Source organism: Setaria viridis, chromosome 2 (assembly GCF_005286985.2).
Source record: "Setaria viridis chromosome 2, Setaria_viridis_v4.0, whole genome shotgun sequence".
NCBI classification, from domain to species: domain Eukaryota; kingdom Viridiplantae; phylum Streptophyta; class Magnoliopsida; order Poales; family Poaceae; genus Setaria; species Setaria viridis.
The window spans coordinates 20524323-20545411 of record NC_048264.2 but is presented as its reverse complement, the minus strand read 5'-3'; the positions used below and the strand labels follow the sequence as shown (position 1 = coordinate 20545411).

The following is a 21089-nucleotide window of genomic DNA, read 5'->3' as shown; positions in this document are numbered from 1 at the left end:
TCCCTCCCCTTCTTAGTTCTAGGAAATCCCAAAACAAAGTCCATAGAAATATCAAGCCAAGGGGAAGTGGGAACAGGCAAAGGCACGTACAAACCATGGTTGTTCAATCGTGACTTAGCTTTCTGGCAAGTAGTGCAGCGTGCAACAAGGCGCTCAACAACGCGCATCTGGGGCCAAAAGAAGTGGGCAGCCAGCACTTCATGCGTCTTGTAGACACCAAAGTGCCCCATGAGACCGCCTCCATGCGCTTCCTGTAACAACAAACGATGAACCGAGCTAGCTGGAACACACAGCTTGTTAGCGCGAAACAGGAACCCATCCTGTATGTGAAATTTGCCCCATGGTTTGCCATGAATACAATGGGCGAAAGCATCTTTAAAATCAGCATCATCCACATATTGATCCTTCACAGTTTGCAAGCCAAAGATTTTAAAATCTAACTATGACAGCATGGTATAGCGACGAGACAAAGCATCAGCAATGACATTTTCCTTCCCGCTCTTGTGTTTAATAATGTAAGGGAGACTCAATGAATTCTACCCATTTAGCATGACGACGGTTCAGGTTTGTTTCGGTACGAATATGTTTTAAAGCCTCATGATCAGAATGAATTATAAACTCGCGATGCCAAAGGTAGTGCTACCAAGTATGCAAAGTGCGCACTAAAGCATAAAGCTCCTTATCATAAGTAGAATAATTCAAGCTAGCACCACTTAATTTCTCACTAAAGTAAGCAACCGGTTTTCCTTCTTGTAACAAAACAGCACCTAGCCCAATACCACTAGCATCGCATTCAAGCTCAAACACTTAAGTAAAATCAGGCAACTGCAAGAGAGGAGCATTGGTTAACTTATCTTTCAAGGTGCTGAACGCAACCTCTTGCGAATCACTCCAAGCAAAGGGAACATCCTTCTTTGTAAGCTCATGTAGAGGCGCTGCAATGGAGCTAAAATCATGAACAAACCGGTGGTAGAAACCTGCAAGGCCAAGAAAGCTTCGAATTTGTGTGACCGTCGTCGGTGTAGGCCACGCCCGAATGGCATCGATCTTGCTGCTATCCACCTCAATGCCCTGTGGAGTAACAACATAGCCAAGAAACGAGACACGTTGTGTGCAAAACATGCATTTTTCGAGGTTAGCAAATAAATGGGCCGCACGCAACGCATCAAAAACAGCACGCAAATGATCTAAATGCTCTTCCATAGACTTGCTGTAAATGAGGCTATCATCAAAATAGACAACTACAAATAATCCTATGAAGGGCCTCAGAACTTCATTCATCAAACGCATAAATGTGCTGGGAGCATTTGTCAAACCAAACGGCATAACCAACCATTCATATAACCCAAATTTTGTTTTAAAACCTAAATTTGCACGTGTTCGAGAGTAGCTAAAGCTAGATGTAAAACAAAAACTCAAGTCGTAAACAAAAGGGACTCCGACTAAATAAAGGGGGCGCAGCCCTTGGAGTCCGGAGCAGGCGCTACGGCAGGAGGGGGGCGCACGCGACCAGGGGGAGGGCCCCGGCTCCCAACCCTAGGCGCCCCACCTGGGCTGCCCTGTTGGGCCATCTTCTTATTCCGCTGAGCCTTCGTTCCTTAACAGCATGATGAAGTTTAATTCTCTCGCACGAGCCCGGGTGATTGGCCCAACTGGATGATCAACTGTAGGCGCCTGAGGTGGAGGAGCAACTGGAGGCGCCTGAGGTGATGCTGGTGTAGATGTACTCGTGGTGTCCTCATCAATCTTCGTACCGGCGCATCATTTCTTCCCAGCGCTTCATGTCCTCTCGTTGCCTTTGATACTTGTTGAGCAGATCCTGGGACGTTACAGACTGACGCGGCCTCTCCGAGTTTTCATCCTCCGTTTCCACCCGGCCTTTTCCCTTAACATCTCTGGCCGAGATCTGATTCCTGAAGTCCACCGTGCTGCTCCTTCTAGCCGATTCTAACGTTGGCACCTTGGTTTGGAGCGCGTTCTTTCCGCCGATGTCAACCATGTTGGCTGGGAAGGGGTGCCGGTCGATCTTCATTGGCTTCACTGGCTTCGTGGGACCTCAAATTTAAGTCTCCCTTGCTCAAAGGCCGACTGTATCTGTTGATGGAAGACCTTGCACTCATTGGTGTCGTGAGACGTGGCTTTGTGCCACTTGCAGCACTTCATCTTCTTAAGCTGCTCGACCGACGGAATTGTATGGTAGGGTGAAAGCTTGATTTGTCCTTCCTATAGCAGTAAGTCAAAGATTTTATCACCCTTAGATGTATCGAAGCCGAACGTTTTCGGTTCCTTTTTACCAAATAGGCATGAGATTGGCTTTTTGCCCTTGACCCATTTTGCCAAGCCGATCTCTGCCTCTTCTTCTGACTTGGACCCTTCCACGTACGTCACCTTTTTCTGGAAGGGGCGCATTTCCTGACCGGACAGTCGGTGAACTATTTGGCTCAAACTCTCGAACTCCTGGAAAGCGGTATCGGCCAGCTGGGCGTCGGTCAAAACCAGACAGTAGCACTTGTTCCTGACTTCTCTGAATCTCTGTATGTAACTGGCCACTGACTTGTCGCTTCTCTATTTGAGTCCAGTTAAATCTGAAAGCTTCACCTCGTGGACCCCTGCAAAGAAGTACTTGTGGAATTGTTTTTCCAAATCGGCCCAAGTGATGATGGAGTTAGGCGGCAGCGTCGTAAACCATTGAAAGGCCGACTCGGATAGGGATGATGAGAACAAACGTACCCTCAAAGCATCTTGTGCAGCAGCTTCTCGCACTGGATGATGAATCTGTTGACGTGCTCCACCATAGACGTGTCATCTTGGCCCGAGAACTTAGTGAAGTCAGGCACCTTGTACCGATGCGGGAACAGCAACAGGTCGTAAGCAGGTGGGTATGGCGTACTGTAAGTGTAGGTTTGTACTTTTGGTTTCAATCCAAACTGGTCTTATATTATATCCGCTATTCTAGCGGTCCAATCCACCTGTTGCTGATGCACAATCGGCTGAGCCATCGGCATATGTTGTTGAACTTGCGGCACTGTGATTGGGTGGAAGATTGGAGCATGCTGCAGATCTTGCGGCTGGACTGTTGGTTGAGGAGCCGATGGCTGTTGATGAGCGGGATCCACGTGTTGTAGCACATCTGCTGCCTCATCGTACCCTATTGGCGCGACAGTCCTGAGAGGATCCTGGACACCGGCCCCCTCTGCCGATTTTCGGAGCAGCCTGTTGATATTGCGGGACTGTCGGCCGAGAAGCTGATGGAAATGGCATCTGTACCAGAGATTTTGGGGTGTGAACTCCTGGAGGCACCCCATAACCAGTGGATGGATCTAGATTAGCAGGTACACTCGCCGCTCCCCACTGCGCTGACGTCATCAACGGCGTTTGCACGGAAGGGAAAGGTTTAGGGTGAAATGGTACTTGCGATTGGATGGGTGGCGTACCACCATAACCCAAGGGCAACGTGGTGTTGTACCCCCCGGTCTGCATATGCATCGGCTAAGGAGCCGATTGGAACATGTTGGGTGCTGCGAAAAGCCTTTGACCGGTGCGCTGATAGGGGGTGCGTAAGATGGTCCTTGATACCCCTGTGCCACACCATTGGCCATGTAGCTAATGACGGTGTTGTACACTGTGTGAGTCATCACCTTGGACTAATCAATCATAGCCTGATAAACAGACTGTTGGATCATCTCGGACATCCTCCCCGAGTCTTCGGCGATGGTGATCTGGCGAGGAATTGGAAGTGCACTCTTTTTGACAGGCTCCCCACTTCTGGTACGACTGTAGGATTGCAGGCATGCCTTCTTGAAGTCTTCAATAGCCTTTGTCAACTCATCCCTTTGGTCGTCCTTGAGATCTGCTTTAGTGACTTCAATGATGTTGTCTTCTGAGATTTCGGCACCCTTCGACATGTTGGATCTTGTTTCTGGTCCCACCGGGCGTGCCAAAAATGTGTTGACACTAAAAATCGGATGATGGCTCTAGCTCCTGCGTCGGACACACGACCTGGGAGAATCTGCTTAGCTCCTGTTCGGGTTATCACTCTGGTGCGGTTCACGCGACGTGCCAGTCAATCTAACCTGTTGATTGATAAGGAAAGAAAAGGTATTAAATTGCAAGGGTTCGATCGGCTGAAGTTCCAATCTATTTCAAAGGGTGTATCAGCGAATCGACCAATTTAGTGTAAGGATGATCGGCTATGAAACAATTGATAACCACGTGGCAAATGTAAAAAAAACTACTGGAGTAACCTAAATAACGCTACGGATTCAACACTTGGAACAAATCTAATCGGCTGTGTGATGATAAACAAAATATTGGTATAGCCGACAATTCGTATCTCAAGCTGGATAACTAGTGATAAAAACTAAAATAACAGGTAAAACCTATAATTCTAGTAAATATCAATAACTGTTAAATAAATCTAAACGAAACAACAGCAATGCGTCCAAAGTTAAAGCTTAGATATTACTCAATACGCGGAACTTACAAATTGGCTGGGGGTCATATTGATGCAGCCCTGCCGACTCGCACGAACTCGTGAAAAGAGAAAAGGGTTTGGCGAAGTCGCCAACTTGAAAGTAAAGTTACGTGAAAAGTAGATCTGTATTGATGATTGTTGTGTTGTTTTACAAGCCTTGCGAGGCACCTATTTATACCCTGCTACAACTGATTTCTTAACTGACTATGATTTTATCTCTAATTCAAAATAACAAATATTTACATACAGATACAACTCGCATCGGAGTCGAACACTATTCATCTTTTCCATGGACCAATCCTCGTCTTCATCTGGTCACCGCCTTGGCCCATTTTAGGCCCACATCGGCCAAGCTGCTCTGGCTCCCAATCGGCCAATCTTCATCGACTCCCTCGGCTTAATCGGCCGAAACACTGTAGCTCTATCGGTCGATTCCTCCAGCCACAGCTTCTTGTTTAACCAGATCGGCCACTTTCCTCTCTTTGACGCCGACCTTAACATGTGTCAAAAATCGGCGTCAACACATACTTCCAACCAGAGGAAGCCTTTCCTCCATAAAGATTTTGATGACGATGGAAGCGTCCCACCTAATTGAGTTTTTCACATGTGCATCATACCTCCAAAATGAGGGGAATGTGCTGGTAGACATGATAAAAAGAGGCTCCATACTCAAAGCAGAGAGTGGGATGGGTGTGTACTTGACCGCTTCGGACCTGAAATCCCTAAGTTTTAGCTAGGGCTCCTAAAGACATATAATTGTGTGCCCTGGTGAAGGAGGAGTTTGGCCCATGGTTGTATGGTTCTGCTCACCCCTCCTAAACTCAGGGCTCACAGATAAGGGAGTGATGTTGGGGGAATCATAAATGGGTTCCCCCTAGATGGGTCTAAACAATCTCCTATACGGCCTATGGATGGTTCAACCCAAGGACCTAGATGCAATTTTATTCCCCACCAAGGGTATGAGGGAAAACTGCCCCTACCCTCTCTCCCACTATACCGGGTGTGATTGGTAGGGTGCATAGCTCCTGTTCAGATTTGTGTAATGCAGCTCGCTAGTGTTTGGTAGCCTGCACAAGGGTGTTAGCTAGGCTTGTGTAGTGCAAAAGGAGGTTCCTAGTCTGGCTTATCAGGAACAGAAATCAGTTGTGTTTCCAGCTATGTAGGCTAGCTTAAGCTCCTTTGGGTGAGTTGCTTCACCTCCCCTTCGTCCCCTTCCTCCTATCGTTCTCACCGCACCGGATGCTCGTGGTCGAGGTGCGGCGCCGCCGGGCGCTGTTGGCGCCAGCGGAGAAGCTTCGCCACCCATGTTGCTCCTGTAGCCCGAGGGGAAGATCCGTGAGGGCTAGCTCTGCTGCGCGCGGAAGGTGCTTTAGGACCTCTCCTCGCTCCTCCTCGCCGTTCGCCGCCACCGCGGGTGTCGTCATCCACCGCCGCAGCAGGAATCGTCGTCGGGGTCGCCTTGTTCCTCGCCTTCCACTGCAACCGCTCCGGCTGCCTGCATCCCCTCCTGCCGCCAGTGAGCACACCCGCATGATCCCCTCCACTGCCTCTTTCTGTTGCGCCACCTGCTAGGACCCATAAGCCCCCAAATCCGCCTGCTAGGACCCATAAGCCCCCAAATCCTTGTCGATTGGAATGCCCTGAGGCCATCCGCCATGCATGCGTGCAGACGGTAGGGTCAACAACAACGACCTGTGTTCGGGACTCGTGTGCACTGTGCACGACCACCGTGGCGCAGGCGCGACGGGCGGCGGGTGAGGTCCGACGAGCCCAACGATACGCCAACAACCCTTGGGCTCAAACACGCGGACATATCAGCAGGTGCCGCCCCCGGAGGAGAGGGAGGAGGAGGCAACGATGGTGGTAGGGGACAGGGTGTCGCGGGAGGAAATGATGGGTGTTAACTTCACCTCTAGCAACACACAGGGTCATTTTATCATATTGTGCAGCCAACCAAACATAAGCATAGCAAACCAGACTATCTTTAGCCACCCTACCAAACAACGAGCAATTTGCATTGATTTAGCTTGGTCAAAATTGATCTGGGTTAGAGTTAGTCTGGCTAGGAACTAATGCAGCCTACCGATCACTATCATAAAGTACTTATGGGTATTAGGGCAGGAGGAGACTCTTCTTCTACTCCATCGGTCTCATACAAACCCTAGGTCTATGGGAGCACCGGATGCCTCCTGGAGGTTCCTTTCTGTTCCGTTGAATTTCTAATTCACCAACATGAATATTTAAGATCGGATATTTTTTTAATGTAAAAATATCTCTAAATATATAGAAAATATATGTATCTAGAAAAGTCAAAATGATTTGAAATGGAGGGAGTACCTCTAAATTCTAATCGATGGCTTGCGTTAGTGCCCAACGGCCGAAATCAGTGGAGCTGCAAAATTGAATAAAGGATTCATTGCGACAAAAAGATTGGGAATCAAGCAGCTAGCCAATCCTTGCCTTAGTCTGGACGCCTCTCTCACGGTCTCACCAGTGCCCACTGTGTGGCTCCCGGAGCACCGTGGAGGTCAAGTGCGCCAACGCCAGCAACGCCGAGGACTCCTCCGCCGACTCCGCGCGTCGGGACGCGGGGTCCGGCGGCGAGGACGGGGCTCCTAATACTACCAACTACGCGATCCTGGACGACCTCGCCGTCAGGCCCGTGGCCGCCGCCGCCGGCCTGAGCGGCGCCGCGCTCGGCCGACGCAGATGACGTGCACGAGCAGACCGTGCCCTTCGGGTACAAGGAGGTACAGGTACTGTCTCGTCGTCCCATCGCCTCCTCATCATTGCTAAGATTCACGATCACGTCGCTCGGTAGCATGTTTGCTGTGCTGGTGAAAGCTCATCGCCCATTGCTCTACTACCGATCGTGCTTGTTTCCAGGGCCTGGACCTGCTCTGGGCGGCGCTGCACTCCAAGACGGCGCTCACCGACGTGTTCCTACCCGCCGTCGCTCCGGCCGCCCAGCGCCGCCACCGCCCATCAACGTTCATTCGGGAACAGTAGTTCCTCAATTCAGACTTTTCTGGTTGATTGAGATCGAGTCGAAATTAGTAGCTGTGCTGTTTCTGCTTGCTGTCTAGGTAATTGAGCAGGTCGTCACTAGTATTTTTGACTGGAAGCTGTGATCTTATCTGTAGCAAGCTAATCGAGTGTTACGATGCTCATCGAGTCTTTAGCTAGTAGCAATGCTTTACATCTGGATGGCTCTGTAAAACACCAACGGCATATGCAACAAAGCAGGTGGTGAAAATGAAACTTGCAGGAACATCTTCTGTAGCTGTTTGTTATGGACGAGCCTAGGCACTACTACAGAGTGAGACATGCTCCCACTGGTGCGCGTGGGCCTGATTGCGATCAGACGCGCACGCCAGGGACTGTTTGTTCTTCCAGTTATTTCCGAGCATGCCTGGAAGAAATCTTGGTTGCCTGAAAAATAAACCCCGGTTTATGTGTGCAACAAATGGAGCACTCTGCAGTTCACATTTTGCACAAAAATGCGTAAGATGTTGAATAATTTACAAGAGAAAGATGTACACAGATGCATAGCATCACTACTTGAAACTCGTATGAATCCATGTTTCCGGAACTTTGGCGTGATAACCATCTTCTATATATTTTCCAGGGTCGGAAAATTCTCGTGAACAAAGCACATTCCCTATGAATGCGCCTCAAAATATAAAGAAGCAACCAACTCTAACTGTTCTCCAACCCCCAAAATTTTGAACGGTGTTTCAAGTAGACTTAGGGAAGGCAAGATCCTTGAGTTGCTGAGGATCTACAGCAGATGGTGCTTTGGTGAGTGCACACTGAGCCGTCGTGGTCTTGGGGAATGCTATCACGTCCCGGATTGAGCTCTCACCAGCCAAGAGCATCACCAGCCGATCCAATCCATAAGCAATGCCTCCTGCAGTAAAATTTCCAATACACCAAAACAATAAGCAAACAAAAGCAGCAAAGACTGGGCACAACATATGGTATAAATTGCTATATAATATTGAGCATGAGCATTAGCCTATCTTAGAATAAGAATGTGTCAGAAGGCATATAATGAGAAAAGTGGAATTTTCTAAAAGGGCAGCTATTATCTGAGGAATAGCAACTTAGTGAAACATCAGAAAAGACGGTTTGTATTGTAAGACTTTAGTATAATATTAGACGGAGTTTATTGTAACTGAACATGCATACCATGTGGGGGAGCACCCATGTCGAAAGATTCTAAAAGGTACCCAAATTTCTCCTCCGCCTGCATTGGAAATAAGGAAAAGCATAAGTCACAAAAGAGTGAGCATCACCAAATACAGTACCAGCATGTTGACCACACTAACAATCTGAGCAGAATGTGGATAAAAGCATGCAATGCTTGCATAAAATTGGTTCAAATACCATTACCCTGTAATGCTGGTAGTTTCAAAATTTTGACCATCAAATTTGTAAATTTGTAAACATATACACCTACAATGACTTCCATTCTGTTAACTTTGTCATCTGATAAACAAATGGCAGCTGAAGACATTCTTTTCTCAACAAATTTTTATAACTTTTTTTACGGCAGTTTCACCTAACACCATATATGGGACATTTGAGAACCGAGAGCATGCTTGCAATCATAATGGGGGCAGTACGAACCATATGAACTATGAAGGGCAAGCAGATAACTGAAGTCATACCTGTTCAGGTGAGATACCAATGATCTCAAAAATCCTTTGCTGTACATCACTTTTGTAGATTCTCAAACTGCCCCCTCCAATCTATTAATAACAGGACACATTATTAGATGTTTGGTATAATTTTCAACATGAAATCTAGCAATCTTTTGCATATATTTCAGTAACATGGATATATCATAGCTGTGAAAAAAATTAATATCAACACATCAGACCAACTTTTGCACATCTCAATTCATTATTGCTAAAACCAGAAAGAAGGGTCATTCACTCAGGCAGCTCTATAGAAGTAATTTAGCATCTATAAGGTCAAAGTATTAAGTATTTGAATCATCTTCATTTATGGACCCATATATTACAATACACAAGCAACACTCAACAGAAAACAAATAAGAACTCAGATTGTACTGCACAAAACAACTAAATAAATTGTATTGAACATTGATGCGTAATAGTATGTCCAATTGCCAGTCAGCATGCAATATGAATCCTCAACTGTAACTTGATTAAATTCCTGATTCAAAGTTTATGTAAACCAGTCGAATGATACAACTAGCATGTTTCAATTTAAAAACAAAGACTACTCAATTCAATATAGTAATGATATTTCTTGGCTAAAATAAATGTAAATAAACATGTTTGCATTAGTCTTTTTTTTCTGAATATGTGCTGGATTGCATCTGTGTGAAGGTATGACAATTTGCTAAGCAAGACAATGCAAGAAAAACTTCAATAACCAAGACCGGTAACAATCTTGAACTTTAGGGTGTATCATAAGACTCAAATAGATTAAGACAATGTATCAGTTAGCTTTGTATGCACACTAAGAAAGATGAAAACAGGATGTACCTCCACACCGTTGTAAATCATGTCATAAGCCAGGGCACGAGCTGATGGTAGATCATTCATGTCTTCAGGATTTGGCGCGGTGAAAGGATGATGTAGGGCCTGGGTTCATAAAGGCAGAAATTGACATACTCAGAAAGCATAAATTCAGACAGCTACTTCTAGGGACGTGCAAATTCTCAGTGTATCGGGACCAAAATTAGAACAGTGGGCATTTGCTGTAATCATGATCTTATTGTTACCAACCCATTAAAATGGCATTAGCATGTAATATGAGAAACATATTGATTATAACCAACCCTGTATTATGTTTGTTGCTATGTGTGTCGTACCATATCATGCTAGGTCACATTTACAGACTCTGGAGATTAATTCCAATAATGGTGGACATTCTGGTGCTAAAATGTGATACCCTACTATACCAAATTCTGCAAATGGTGTAATGTCAACACAATAAAATAACAGCCTCTTTCAAAATAGCAAGTATACACAGATCTCTAAAATAATGTGATCAGAGACAATTAAGCAGTTCTTATAATTAATAGAAGACTAAGAATAACTGACCTCATATCTCTGCTCATCACTGTTCCATTCAAACATTGGAAAATCTGTCACCCAAAGAACTGAATTTGTTGACTGGAAAAATATAGAAAATGCAAAAGTGGATGTCAGGAGTATAAGGCAGAAACAGAATTATTAAAAATAATACTCCCTCCATCCCAAATTATAAGTCATTCCAAGAATCTTGGAGAGTCAAGTATATCAAGTTTGACCAAATTTTTCATGATAATATAATAACATTTATGATGTCAACTAAGTATCATTAGATTCTTCATCAATTATATTTTCATAGTATACCTATTTGATGTCATAAATCTTTATAATTTTCTCTATAATTTTGGTCAAACTTGAGATGCTTTGACTCTCCAAGATTCTTGGAATGACTTATAATTTGGCATGGAGGGAGTAATATAATATGGAAAAAAACAACAGCATCTCATCAATATACCATGAGTAATGTATAGAACATATCGACATTAAGGATCAATATATTCCACAGTTTCTGACTCACCGTGTCTATCACTTCCAGCTTATGAGCAATAAATAATCTTAACCAGCCAAGAATCCGGTTAGCTGATGATTGTTCACCCAGTGCAAACAGGATAAGATCACCCGCCTTTGCATCCAGAAGTTCCACAAGCTGCTCTTTCTTTTCAGGTTTCATACTTGATACCAGCGGACCAATTCCTTCAAGATCCCCTATGAAAGAAGACAAAAATATTATATATATAGAACAATTGTACAAGCGATGCCACAGAAAAAGTCTAATAGAAGAGCAAAGATTTTTTTTCATTTTACCATTCTCCATAACTTTGAGGAAAGGTAGGCCCTTGGCTCCAGCTTTGGAAGCTTCAGTGTAAACAGTTCCTTTCTTTAGGTCAGTGTTTGAAAACACCGTCGCACCACCAGGAACACACAGTGCCTTTATTATACCTCCATTTTCCAAGGTATCAGCAAAAACCTTGAAGCTACTGCCCAAAAATGCACCGCTAACCTGCATTGGACCGAATAGTTAATGAGGGGATCAATTGTGTGACTAATTAATTAGGAAAGTAATTCTTAGCACATGTTCGACATATATGTTGCATGGCAAAAGCAGCACAGGATCTATCAGGCCACTAACAAAACATATAGTAATAACAGTACTATATGAACAGTGCTAATGTGCATTGCAGACATAGTTAACTAATCAAATCATTAATGTCGCAAGTATAAAGGTAAGCAGAAAGGTCAGGAATCCTCACATCTTTCAGCTCCCAATCAAAGCGAAGGTCAGGCCTATCTGTCCCATAGCGATCCATTGCCTCTGCATATGTTAACCTTGGAAATGGATTTGGCAGCTTGATACCTCCTGCCGCTAGAAAAACCTGTTACATGAATTCTTCGACCATTCATTAATTCAACCATAAACAGTGGTAGTTAGTGAAGGGACAATGACATTTCCTGAACAATGTACTGAGACCTTGACTTACAGCTAACTATCTAATGTAGCTAACTGATAAGTCAGCAAATAGAGTCAGAGACTGTGACATATCTTTATAAGAAAACATTTGTGGTTACCTTTCACACATGGCAACCACCGACAGGCAAGGGTCAAAGGGTCTCAATACAATGTTGAACTCGAGAAAGGAAAGAAAGAGAAAAAGGTATGTCAAAACCAGCATACATGTCTCATCAAATCTTCATTTAACTTCAACATATCCTCCATTGATGTAAAGGCAATCTCCATATCAAGTTGTGTAAACTCCGGTTGCCTGTCCGCACGCAAATCTTCATCCCGGAAGCACCTACAAGAATCATATAATGCAGCTTTTAAAGAGTAGTTAACTCGTCTAATAATACTATATGAACTGTATGTGATCATATGCTCATGCTGTGAGTTTATTGCCGAGACAGAAATGAAATTTGAAAATTAAGCTCCGAAGGTAACAAAAACAAAATAAATCTCATTGACATAAGAAAAAAAAATCGTGGCTCCTAACTAGATAGAATAATGGCAGAAGAGTTCAGATACGTGAAACAACCAAAGTGCAATTATATCTAGAAAAGAAACAGCAGTTACCTTGCAATCTGATAATATTTTTCAAAGCCAGAAACCATCAACATTTGCTTGAACAACTGAGGGCTTTGAGGGAGAGCGTAGAATGTTCCTGGCTTCAGAAACCATATTGGAAGAAATCAGGGAGCATTTAGCGCTTATTTGAAAAGGTAATAAACACCACTGTTTATTTCTAGCTATTAGACCTACAACCAACAATCACTTGCAATAGAATTCTGATGCATGATAATGTGTAGTTTATAAACACAATTGTAATATACTCGAATGGAATAACTTCGCAAACTAAGAACAGAAGTCTTCCAGACTACAATCACAACGTAATTTTCTCAAACATCAGAATCAACCAGCACAAAGAAAAAGAAAGAACTAACTTAATATGTACATTTAAACTGTCATAAGATTATTTTATATTGGAGAAAGTTGCTTTTGCAGAAAAGAATCCAAAGTCCAAACATGACATGAAGCACAACTCTTCAAAGTTGCAAGGGATAGCAAAGTGCATAATGTGTTTTTTAATAGATAAAACGAGAACTGTCCTGTGAAGAAACAGATAAATTGTATACAGCTTAATCACCTGAACTCTCGATGGTACAAGATAGTCCCGAGCACCTTCTGGTGTAGATTTGGATAAAACTGGAGTCTCAATCTACCTTAACATGTAACTTTAGATCAGAGTCAAATAGAAATATTACTGCTACTATAGACATTGTTAGTAACTGGCATTGCCTTAGATTTAGTGACTAGTTGTTAGGTGATACAAGCAATAGCAGATGTTTGACAGTGCATGCATGATGGATCTGTTTTGACTAATCTACACAATTTTCATCAATTAGATTGTACTGCTGGTAAGATGCTAAAATTGAAAAGTACTGCTGGTGACTAAACAAGAAGTATCTTGCACGATGATAAAAACAAATTTTCAATGACATTAAAACTGATGCTATTATAATAGGATTCAAAATCCGAGTCACAAGTTGAAGGATTAGAGCCCTGACTCAAGACTGACCATCTAGCACTACATCATGAAACTATTTCGGATTTATTTTGTTACAAAGTGAAAAATAACAGGTATATGACAAGTAGGATATATTGAGGTGGAAATTCAGGTAAATAAACAATGAGTGTAACAGTATATAATAAACAGCATACCTCAACAAATTCATGTTCATCCTCCAAGTAACGTCGGATGAGTTTAACAACATTGTGGCGCAACCGCAAGTTGGACTGCATTTGAGGACGACGCAAGTCCAGCACTCTAAACCTGTAATATTCGATGATAGGAAGTTACAAAAAAAGCACATTACCTAAAATGGCAGAGCATAAACACATAGCTTAAATTAATTTTAGCATATCAGGAATCTCAAGTTCGAAAGGAGAAAAGAATAAGAACAAGGTGATCAACTTTACGAAAAGAGGAATGCTCTATCTTTTGACAAGCACATTAAAATCTTGAACAGAGTTGTTGTTGGGATCAAGAAGCAAAGTACAGTAGTCCGGCAGAATCCAACGGTTGGTTTGACTAAAGTAACATTATATAAGTTGGTACAAGTTAGCATAGTCCGAATCCAATGAAAAGAAGCTATAGTCCAGCAGAATCCAATGATGGCAAGAATTTCCTAACAAAACTGCATCTACACACCCCCGTCCCAACATTAAATATCTAACTATTGAAGGGATTTGAAAGGAAAAACAATCCAAAACTAGAGTTGTGAACATAATTAGTATATAGCAAACTGAAGTGAATATTACTACAGCAACTGAGAGCAGATAGAAAGTGTGACAAGCAATCATGCAACTTTGCCCTGTGTATGCATATAGCATTCACAATGCCTCCTATTATACTAAATACAAATGCCATGCTCCCAATAGCTAGTTACCATCAGATACGCTAGAATTAGTGCATGACAATGCCTACGCCACATAAGCATCACCTTTCCTAAAGTCTAATGTGTAACTTTCATACACCATCTAAACGCATATCAGCACAATTTTGACAAGTCTAGCTAATTTGGGTTATTCACCAAATACAAATGCCATGCTTCCAATAGCTAGTTACTATCAGATACACTAGAATTAGTGCATGAAATGCATATGCCACATAAGCACCATCTTTCCTAAAGTCTAATGTGTAACTTTCATACACCACATAAACGCATATCAGCACAATTTTGACAAGTCTAGGCAATTTGAGTTATTCACCATTCTTACAGATACTTCAAAAAAGGCCTGAGCAAAAAACAAATTTCCAGGAACCACAAACTGTAAATGTTTTACCTCAACCTAATTTCTTCCGGAAACTTCTCTTTTACAGTGTCGGCGGTTGTAACAGGAAACGGCAATGAACGCGTTACTGAGTTCAGCACTAAAACACGATCTGCAGCAACCTTCACGGTAACCACATGACAACAAAGTTAGACAGTCATGTCGGTTTCCGCTGAACACAAAAGAAAATAGAAAAGTTGATGCCAATCAAAGAAACAGGTACTTGAACTATGAGTTATAAAAATTATATATGATATTCCTTATCCCATACATTTTGCATAAAGGAAATGGGAGCTTCTTAAACAGAAATATTTCGATAGTAGATTATGTAAATATCAAGTTCTAGCCATAAAAAGTCTTCCTCTAGATTATTGATCTCAAAAAAACATAATAAGGTGTGATGGGTAACAGTCAATACCTCTATAGCCCCGGTCTTCATATCTGCATTGATGGCATCTGCCGGGCGTGGCCGCACCACCCCCTCAACAGCAACCACTGACTCCACTCTCAGCTTGTTTACTATGTTGTAAACTTCTGGATACTCTGGCAATGTTGTCACCTAGGCAAAGGACCAAATAAAAACCCCTGTGACCATTCGATAATAACAACATAAACATCAACAACCAAAACATTCCAGACAACACACATCAAGCAATGAAAGCTTAGGGAAAATGTGAAATTAACATTAATTGCGAATTTGTCTCCACAGCAGCAGCAGCAGCTACATCAATGTAATCACGAGCAAACAGATACGAAATCACAAAACAATGTACTGTAGCAGCTTGCAACCAAAGGAAGTAAGCAAGTACCAGCATAGTCAGCACTGCAGAAAACCATCACTAACGCAGCCACCACAACTACGACCCACCTGCACCATTCCGGAGCGGTCGCGCAGGGTGAGGAAGGTGAGCCCGGCGTGCACGCGGCGTAGCGCAACCCATCCGCAGAGCCGCACCCTGCGCCCGGCGTCCCCGGCGCCGAGCTCGCCGCACAGCGCGTCCCTCGGCGGCCACTGCAGCGGCTGCAGCCTCTCGACCTTCGCACCAGCTTCCGCGGGCGCTGCCGCCTCCTCCGGCGGGCTCGCTGCCGCGTCGGTGGCTGCCGCGGCCGCTAGGGTTCGGAGCTGGGGCGAGGGACCGGCGGGCGAGGGAGAGGCCGAGGTGGTAGAGAGCGGGATGAGGCGGCGGAGGTGCAAGGCGGATGGCCTGGGCTTTAGGCGGGAGAGGAGGGAGAGGGGCGAGGCGCGAAGGAGGGAGGACGCCATTGGAGACGACGGGGAAGGAATCGGATGGTGGGGGGATGGGGAGGTTTGGATGGTTTATCCCTGGACACGAATTGGTCCGGCCAAAACGAGCCGACCCACTTCGACGCCGTCTCGAGTCCGTCCGTGGGACCCGCAGGCGAGCGCGCTGGGAGGTGTGCGGGAGCTGGCCGCGCTGGGGGGAAGGGGCGGCCGACTTTTTTATTTTTTAACCCTTTTTTGAAAGATTTTCACAAATAGATCCCTGACGGAACCCATTCCAAAAATGGACCCTTAGCTTGGCGCCATCCACACTGGCGCCAAGCTACAACGTCTCGGCGCCAGCTATCCTGGCGCCAAGGTCTTTGCGCAGCTGCTGGCTGGCGCCAAGGTCTTTGCGCAGCTGCTGACGCGGATGCCGACGTGGCGGGAGCTTGGCGCCAGCTATGATGGCGTCAAGCCTTGGCGCCATGGATCTTGGCGCCGAGCTATCTACGCCGTACCTCTTCGCGTTTCGAACTAAAGAAGTATAATTATTCCGAGGAGTGTGCAACAAACTAAGCTGTGGTTCAACTGGTTAGGAGGTGAGTTCCTTAGCTTGGAGACCTGAGTTCAAACCCTAGTGTTGAACCTTTTTTTCTACATTTTATTTTTTTCTCTGTTGTACAGGTAAACAAGCGGTGCAACTTTATTTTACGAAATCTCGTATCCTAGGAGTTCAAACCCCAGTGTTGAACCTTTTTTTGTACATTTTATTTTTTTCTCTGTTGTACAGGATAATAGAGTTTGTACATGTCGGGTTACCCTGCCTTCCAAATTAAAAAAATAAAATGTAGAAAAAAAAGTTTCAACACTAGGGTTTGAACTCAGGTCTCCAAGCTAAGGAACTCACCTCCTAACCAGTTGAACCACAACTTAGTTTGTTACACACTTCTCGGAATAATTATACTTATTTAGTTCGAAACGCGAGGGGGTACGGCGTAGATAGCTCGGCGCCAAGATCCATGGCGCCAAGGCTTGGCGCCATCATGGCTGGCGCCAAGCCCCCGCCACGTCGGCATCCGCATCAGCAGCTGTGCAAAGACCTTGGCGCCAGGATGGCTGGCGCCGAGACGTTGTAATGGCGCCAAGCTACGGGTCCATTTTTGGAATTAGTTTCGCCAGGGGTCTATTTGTGAGAATCTTTCGCAAAAAGGGTTAAAAAACAAAAAAGTCGCGGGCTGGGGCGGCGAGCGGTGGCGCGGCGCAGTGGCGGAGGCGCGGCAGGGGCGGCGCCGGTGGCCGTATGCGCGCGTTGCTGGGCCGTGAGACGTCATGAGCGCCCTAAAAATAAAATTTGCATCACACAATGCAACATCCATGAAAGAAACTCTCGAAAATAAACATCCAAAAAGGGGGGAATTTGCATATCATAGCAAACCCTAAAAACTCAAAACAAACCATTTAATGTTTCAAGTTTTTCATCATCCAACAATACAGTTTACGGGGAATTCAAAGAACTACAAGTACTTCAAGCTAACTGCAACAGAACGTGTAATCCCCACCTGTTTTGGAAAGTAGCATAGATCTACAGACAGGAAAGAATCACATGCACTTCCAACTTGAAATGCCTTTCGGTGTTGCTTTTGTTTTCTCTTTTCTTTTTCCACCTTTTTAACTCAAGGGACTCTGAATATCGAGTCAAATGATCAAACACAACTTTATGCATTACATATATACCACCGATGTTCACCCACATATATAGGTTGTAAATAATGTACACACCAGACCAGTAACATTACTCGACTCCCCATAGCATCTTCACCACTTAACTGTAAAAAACTTTCACAAACAAGTTTTCATGGATGTCATGAAGTCCCTTCAGAATTCAACAAGATAACCATAGCTCGGCTCCACGGTCCAGTCAACTTCATGACCCTCAAGATTCAGCAGCAGTAGGTTGCATGCAGCAGAACCATTTCTTCTGCAAATAGAAACAGATCTTGATGAAAACATCTAAACATCACATTACCAGGGCAAAAGATTTCCCTGACAGTTATGCAAGAGCTACCATTAGTAATCATCATGTCATACACACTAGAATTAACAGATTTTGCTACTCATGCACACTAAAGACTTCCTAGAAAGATCTCATTTATATGCATGAGATTTGGCTAGATCCATAAAACATTGGAAGGGACAATAGGCTCACCCTTGCCTAAAACAAGCCGTAAAGGGACTTGCATCATGGCTATGGTCTTTCCTGTTTACTAGTGTAGATGCCAATGAAATGACTATGACAAAGATTGATAACTCTCTACAGCAATGGCAGACACTTTGGTTACAATCGAGCTGCCTGTAAAGGGAGGCCTGCAGAATTTCTGTAATACGCACCAACTCATGATTGTAACAACTATCTATGCTAGAACATTTATTGTTTTTCAACATTTCCAATAAGTTAAAACAACATTTTTTTCCCATCTGTTAGCAGCATTACATGGTCATCCTCAGCCATAAACATAATAGAGCCTCATGGCCAACAATCCAATACATGATTTTGAATGGCTCAAACCACTACAGACCCACTACATACAGATAGAAGGGCACGTTACAATTCATTGTGTAAACAATATGATTGCAACAGTATATGGTCATATTTGGAACAAAAATTGCAGTTCTTTCAAAAGCAGTCAGAATAATTAGACATGAAGGCAGGACCAGTAAGTGAGTACATCCACCTTGATATGGAGTTGCAACTATTCGTTGTTATTATAGGCCATCATAGACTATTTCTTTAACTATAAAAAGTGCTGAAATTCCAATGGAAATGGGACACCAAAATGGAAAGGACAGGGTGCTTACAGAACTGCTAGGTCCCTTTGCTGCATATAACCCTTGCCCAGATGGCTGTGAATTTTTTGTGGGCACATCTTGTCCCTGTGAGTTGCCACCAGTCTTCTTCTCATCCCTGGCTTTGTTGAAGATTACAGTGAACCCCTCAGCTGATGCAGGGTCATTGACATCCCATTCTCCAAACTTGGGCAGTGGACTTCCTTTTTCCTACATGAGTTCAAAAAGGAGCAGAAAAAAAGCTCTTATCAGGCATCATTGTGGTAATCGCACCTGAATGTACAATGGTTAAGACAGAGGAAGGAATATGGAATTAAGCATTACAGATGTAACTGTTCCGTGAAAAAAAAAGCCTTAAATTATCGACTCACATGAAGAAAATGCAACATGTGGAGAGACAATCATAGTTTGACACTACTAAGCAGCAGGCAGAGCACAAATTTAAGCCAGAAGCACCAGCTATCTGATTAAAATTGCATGCTAGGCCTGAACAAAATATAGCAACAGCATAGTCAAATTGAGGAAACGGAAAGACAAGGTCTGTGGCAGCCTCACCCTCAGCCTCATCTTAACCAATTAAACCACTCGCATAAAGCTCATAAAAACAGCTGCTACTATCAGACAGAAACCATTCCTACTAATGTACTACACTGGACGGGAAGTAATACAGAAGCAGGAGTCATTTCACCATTCAATTAATCAAGGAACCCGCAGGACCACACAACAATAAGCTTATTGGCAGCTGACGAGTACGCAGAGCAGAAACTTCAATTCCACAGAAACACGGTACCAACGGTCGAATCATAAGACCAGTGCAGAGCCTATACAGTCACGAATCGCAGGTCGCCTCTAGGCTCTAGGTACAGGAAGGGCGTCCCAAACCCTGAGTATCAAGCGATGGACGGCGAGGAACGGCGGCGGAACTCAAACACCATACTACAAAACCAAGGAGGAAGAAAACGGCTGTGGCACGGCTACCAAACCCTCGCCGCGAAACCCTCGAATCCCCGAGCGCAGCGCCCGCCGCCGATCGGCGAGCAGCCCCTACCTCACCGCCAGCGCCTGCCGCGCGCGCAGATCAACATGCGCCCAAGAGCTGCTCCGGCGGCGCGCGCCAGGCCCCGAGAACCGACCGTCGCGCGAGAGGGGCGGGTCGAATTTCCCGAGGTGGGTAGAGAAGAAGAGCGGGGAGGGAGGAGGACGGCCGAGAAGGCGAGAGAGAAGCTTACCGCCGCCATGGCGATTCTCTTCTGCGGGGGCGAGGGAGTGGAGGCGCACCACCGGAAGGAAAGGGGACGAAGGAAAAGGAAGAGAGGAATCGGTTTCGAGGGTTTGATTGATGGAGCGATCGATTGATTAAGAGGAGTGGCTTAGCGGGCGCTAATTAATTGCTGTGCTGATACTAATTAATTTAGTAGACTAGTTGCTGTGTGACTGCGTCTTCTGGTCTCGGGGCGAGTAGGGTGTTGGGTTGGGTCATTGGGTGGCGCCTGGCTGCCGGTGGGGCCCGGAGGCAGGCTGTCACTCGGCCGTGCTGGACTGGACATGGACAGGAGCAGAGAGGAATCCCAGTTCGGTTGCAGCCAGGATTCTCCGTGCCAGACTGCCAGCCACTCGGCTGCAGCCGTGACGGCAGGGCTTATCTCAGCTGAAACTCATCAGAAGAAACGGGAAAAAAAAAGGGGGGGGGGGGGGATATTGCAGTAGCTATAAGAATGAGAGAATGGTTATCTGTAAGCTAAGCTACAGAACTTCTATGAAAGATGGTTATTTTAAGCACGGATGTGTTAAGATCTTTATTGTACAGGCTACTCATTGTTTCAGGTTGCCAACCAAAATTCTTCGTGTTAGTTTTCTAAGCAACGCATATTTTCAAAAAAAAAGTTTTCTAAGCAACACAACCTAATTAAGGAAATTTAAAACAAAAGATCTGATAACTGAAGTCGAAAGGTTGAGGTAATCTATCAAACAAGAGTATATCTAAGAATAACTTACTATATTAAAGTGAGAAGTTGAAGATCCCATGATGTTACTTTAGACGTTCTACCGCATAATCAGAATGAAATTATCTAATGTGGCTAGGAGGGACGGCCATATTGTTTGGGGTAGTTAACATCGGATGGGAATTTTCCCATTGGACGGTCCGTT

The 21089-nt window shown here is 44.5% G+C and overlaps 2 protein-coding genes and 1 long non-coding RNA gene across 3 annotated transcripts; 1 reads left to right on the top strand and 2 right to left on the bottom strand.

Annotated features, from left to right (window-relative positions):
- The first annotated feature begins 6900 nt into the window (after positions 1-6900).
- LOC117845003 (uncharacterized) lies at positions 6901-7745 on the top strand. The gene is made up of 2 exons (XR_004637985.2): positions 6901-7230; positions 7361-7745. It is a non-coding gene; the product is annotated as an uncharacterized lncRNA (long non-coding RNA).
- Positions 7746-7902: 157 nt separating this feature from the next.
- On the bottom strand, positions 7903-16191 carry LOC117845001 (aspartate--tRNA ligase, chloroplastic/mitochondrial). Its single transcript, XM_034725871.2, has 15 exons — positions 15741-16191; positions 15291-15431; positions 14885-14994; positions 13760-13871; positions 13185-13256; positions 12614-12705; positions 12218-12338; positions 11796-11918; positions 11350-11545; positions 11063-11250; positions 10555-10626; positions 9994-10092; positions 9148-9228; positions 8666-8723; positions 7903-8384 (listed from the first exon to the last, which is right to left on the bottom strand). Exons 1-15 carry the CDS (start codon positions 16134-16136, stop codon positions 8212-8214), a joined length of 2034 nt encoding a protein of 677 aa, XP_034581762.1. The 5' UTR covers positions 16137-16191; the 3' UTR covers positions 7903-8211.
- Positions 16192-17491: 1300 nt separating this feature from the next.
- Positions 17492-20328, bottom strand: LOC117841971 (protein NOI4). Its single transcript, XM_034722299.2, has 3 exons — positions 20171-20328; positions 18954-19151; positions 17492-18075 (listed from the first exon to the last, which is right to left on the bottom strand). The coding sequence occupies exons 1-3, from the start codon at positions 20177-20179 to the stop codon at positions 18031-18033; spliced, it is 252 nt and encodes an 83-aa protein (XP_034578190.1). The 5' UTR covers positions 20180-20328; the 3' UTR covers positions 17492-18030.
- Positions 20329-21089: the final 761 nt, after the last annotated feature.

What these genes read in the sequence shown, in the direction of transcription:
- LOC117845001 (XM_034725871.2), bottom strand. Translation starts at nt 16,136, where the DNA reads ATGGCGTCCTCCCTCCTTCGCGCCTCGCCCCTCTCCCTCCTCTCCCGC. An exon ending in TTGATTGGGAGCTGAAAGAT is followed by an intron (nt 11,546 to 11,795) that starts GTGAGGATTCCT and finishes GGTCCAATGCAG; the next exon opens with GTTAGCGGTGCATTTTTGGG. An exon ending in CATGGGTGCTCCCCCACATG is followed by an intron (nt 8,385 to 8,665) that starts GTATGCATGTTC and finishes ATTTTACTGCAG; the next exon opens with GAGGCATTGCTTATGGATTG.
- LOC117841971 (XM_034722299.2), bottom strand. An exon ending in CAAAGGGACCTAGCAGTTCT is followed by an intron (nt 18,076 to 18,953) that starts GTAAGCACCCTG and finishes TTCTATTTGCAG; the next exon opens with AAGAAATGGTTCTGCTGCAT.